This window comes from Nannochloropsis gaditana, assembly GCF_000240725.1.
Source record: "Nannochloropsis gaditana CCMP526 unplaced genomic scaffold scaffold220, whole genome shotgun sequence".
NCBI lineage: Eukaryota > Eustigmatophyceae > Eustigmatales > Monodopsidaceae > Microchloropsis > Microchloropsis gaditana.
Window position 1 is genome coordinate 371 of NW_005803733.1, and position 3,850 is coordinate 4,220.

The 3,850-nt window shown below is 48.6% G+C and overlaps 1 protein-coding gene across 1 annotated transcript; it reads left to right on the forward strand.

Moving 5' to 3' along the window:
• The first annotated feature begins 1,839 nt into the window (after window positions 1–1,839).
• NGA_0134301 (uncharacterized protein) lies at window positions 1,840–3,720 on the forward strand. Its single transcript, XM_005855334.1, has 3 exons — window positions 1,840–1,969; window positions 2,083–2,144; window positions 3,200–3,720. Exons 1-3 carry the CDS (start codon window positions 1,855–1,857, stop codon window positions 3,287–3,289), a joined length of 267 nt encoding a protein of 88 aa, XP_005855396.1. The 5' UTR covers window positions 1,840–1,854; the 3' UTR covers window positions 3,290–3,720.
• Window positions 3,721–3,850: the final 130 nt, after the last annotated feature.

Genomic DNA, 3,850 nt, shown 5'->3' on the forward strand with positions numbered 1-3,850 from the left:
CATCATCATCACCACGCAAATAATTTTGACAATCTAGGATTCGAAGATCAAGTTTCAATTCGCCGCGGTTACAGTAATGATGATGCAGGGGCCGTCAACAGGAACTACAATTACAACAGCTACAACAACAATGATTATCAATCCAATGCCCAAGGGTACACATGGCAGGGGAGCTGGGAGAGTAATGAAGGAGAGTACTATTATTAGGGGCTTGTCTTGGGATTACTGTGTAACATGCGCGTAACGCGGGGAGCTAACCTCAGCAGTCTGTTGTGAGTTCATAGTCGTTGGTAGGTGGAAAAATAGATATTCGGGAAAACTCAAGCATATAGCGTCAATTAAGTTGTCAAGATCTAGGAGCTCAGAAGCAAACGGCGTTTATAAACATGATATGGTTAAATTGACAGGAAAGGACGTTGATTGTTGTGCTCTCGCTCAGATTTATTACTACCGAGAGAGCTGAGTGAAATGAAAGTGTTTTTTTTAAATCAATTGCATCTATTAATGCAGATGACACATTGGTCGTATAAAGGCCTCTCATATGCCACCCAAAAAAGATGGAAAACAAGACCTAAGGACTGCCCCCGTGGTAAATCGTACAGCATGTACATGTTCTCAGTTTCACGTAATAGAGAGCTCCTTACAGTCTAATACGCTAACTTTTCTCGGTACGCTAACCACGTATTTTTAAAAAAAACATCCATCGAGCCCGTTTTGTTTTCTGAACTTGTGGCCATGGGTTGGTCTGTTGGAGGGTGCTACAATTGGTGCAAGACCTCAAGCAGCAATCTGACTGATACAGCCCTCCCTAGCATGGACATTACATCCTCGATCCCTATGATCTTGCAAAAATCCCTGGTACTGAACCGCACAAAAAAATCAATAAAAAGCACGGAAGAAACACTTCTGCAGCCTGATGAAATACAATCATCCCAAAGAGGACGAGTACAGCTACCTCGGTCACCAACATGTCAAGGACTACGGGAAGCGCGACTCTAAATATGATAGAATTCATGAGTCAGGGTACTACCATGCAGCTATTTTTGGTGGTAAAATTATGTTGGGCAAAAATCCACTTAAAAAGAAAAGCCGAAAGAGGGATGGCACAATATGGATCAGTACAAGTCCCAACGGTTCATAGAACAGTTCGGAAAGGTGCGTGGAAAAATAGCCGCATATTATCTTGAAGGCAACGCGAAAGGAAATCTGATAGTCTCCAACGCTCCTTATTTTGGATGGAGCGATCGACGTAAAATCCCGAAAGCGACCCGGATCTTGCTTTTGTGGGCATTGTGATATTGCACGCTGGTTTCACGTTTCACCCACGATCAATACTTTCCCTACCGTCGCTCTCAGTCCAGTATACTCTTATAAAGATTCACAGATCTAAGTCGATCGCAAGTGGTGGTTGTGACGTGTACAATCCTGAAATGAAGCGGGCGCACGAATAAACCAACGAGACCGCTGGGACCATGCGCTGTTTTGGCGAGCCGATGCACAAAAATGACCTCCAGCTACTGTTGATCACGAAGTGCAATGCTGCCGGCTGCTTTCATTACTCGTATGATGCAATGTTGAATCTTTATTTGTGCAGGGCGACGTAGGCAGTACTTGAGCTTATCTACTTGTCACGCTCCCGTGGTTAGGGAGCTGAATTGTAACTCTGAACAACACTACCAGACAAGCGACGGGTCATAAAGTCCCCGCCACTATCACCGCGTTGTTCCTCCCGTCCCAGCAACAAGCGACATGAGTTTGACTATTTGCTAAAGCAGAGTGTAGCGCCTGCCTGATGTGTTCACACGTTCCCATACCTTCAAATCTTTCTACACTCCTGTCACGACAGCTTGAGCCATGGCCTTTCTAGCTGACGTTCAAAAGGAGGTGTGTGACGGAGAAGTTCCAGCGTTGCCTTTGCGGTGGTGGGGGCTGTTCGCCGGCATTCTAAATTTCTTTTTCTTCGGATGGGGTGAGTTACTATCAGACAATGCGAGGTCGGAGGGTCATAGGGCAGCGGTGACGGGTCGTGGGCGGCTCATTGAAAAGGCGTGATCGTCCTTACTTCACAATATGCCCGAGCAGGAACCATCCTGGCCGGTGTCCGCAGTGATCGGCCCACCACGATCTTCATAGGGGTGCTGCAGGTGAGAAAAGGCCCGAATTCCTGGGCGGGAGAACCGCCATGTCGGAAGCGTCCTCGGTGTAGGCGCTGCTCCCGCCTCGCGTTGACGAGGTGGTCTCGCGCTTTCTGATCGCTTTTTCCATTTTTCCTTCCCTTTGTTCTCATGCCAACTCTCTCTTTATTCTCAATCCTCACGGTGACTCACTCTCCATTCAGTTCATCCTTCCAGTGGTGGGGTGGATCTGGAGCATGGTGTGGGGATATCTGCTCATCAGGTTGGGAGGGAGGAAGGGAAGGAGAAAGGATGGACAGGGGACGGATGCAGCAATGCCGGGAGGGGATGGGGGATGTTTGAGAAAGAGACGCGGGCACGTACAAAAGCACGAGTGGCGTCCAAGACATCATGATGCACCGGGAAGAAAGGGAGCACACGCACTAGGACTTCCAAGTCGTCCATAGACTCACGCTTGGGATTCTGGAACCCCCCTCCCTTCTCCTCACTCCTGTCTCTTATGCTACCACAGTCGCGCTGAACAGTACAGCAGCTTGATTTGAGTCTTCTACAATCGCTGTGACCTGCGAGCTGCCAGCTTGTAGGCGCCTCATCCTGAATACCGCCCTTCTGTGCAGGGGCGAGCCTGCGCTTTTACCTAGATAAACGTGCATGCTCCTTCTTACGCTTTGCTTTCTTGGCAACTGTGGCGGAACAAGGGAGAGATTTAGCGTTTTGAAATCGCTGCACTCAAAATAGAAGGGTTGTGGAATGCACTCGTTTGCATTTATGTGGGAAGTGACACTGCGTTGCCCAGAGGTCGTGTTGGCGAGGCCAGAAGGTCATTTTGAAATTTATATAGCACTTCAAGAGCTCTGTATTGCTCTTTGATAGCACGTTCTGTAATAAGTCGATATAATATGAGTTTGTTGTTTTGGAATTCCTCACTGCGAGGAGAGGAAGTAACGGAGGGATGAAGACACAAAGTGGACTCCTGCGATTCTTAAAGGAGCATGGCTGAGGGAACAAAAGCATGGTTGATGAACGGAAGTTGCGGACGACGTGACGCGTTTGTTCACGGGTAGATTTTCTTTCCGCTAGGGCAAGACTCGATACCTCCTTCCAATGAGATCAACCTCGATAGCTTGTCTCGCAAGGGACGGATAGAACGGTAAAAATTTCATTTTGGGGTCTACATTTCTCCATCCTCCTCCACCATGTACAGGGAAACAAAGCCCCTGCCTAAACGGATATAGAAGTAAGACCCTCCTAAGCCGTTCCTCGCACTCCAGGAAGAGATTTCAGTGGAAACCAGCAGCTGTACCTCTACTCATGTCAATTGCCAAAGACAACATCCTAACTCTTATTATTCACACCCATTCTGCCCGTCTTCCCCTTCATTCCCCATCAACATCCTCCCCCAAATGTGCGGTCCAAAGAGGTATCCACAGCCCTAAGTCTAGCTCCTTTTAATTGCCTGAAGCATGCTCCCATTTCCTCCCTCGTCTATGCATTTCCCCTCTCGTTAGATCACAGCTTTCCCTTCCTCCCCTCTCTGCGTGGTATTGATTCCGCCTGACTTTTACAGATTCCCCTTCCCGCCCGCTCCACCAGCCTGTCTCTTGCCTGCCAATCGCGTCAGCATACACATATGTCCTCACTCATTTCTCTCCCCTGTCGTTTCCTCTTCCCCCCCCCCCCACTCCCTCCTTATGCCACCCCTTCCCTGGAACGGG

Bases quoted from the DNA above. Each gene is read 5' to 3' on its own strand.
- NGA_0134301 (XM_005855334.1), top strand. From the start codon at position 1,855: ATGGCCTTTCTAGCTGACGTTCAAAAGGAGGTGTGTGACGGAGAAGTT. The intron at 1,970-2,082 runs GTGAGTTACTAT...ATGCCCGAGCAG, and splicing joins TTTCTTTTTCTTCGGATGGG to GAACCATCCTGGCCGGTGTC. The intron at 2,145-3,199 runs GTGAGAAAAGGC...GTTCACGGGTAG, and splicing joins TCTTCATAGGGGTGCTGCAG to ATTTTCTTTCCGCTAGGGCA.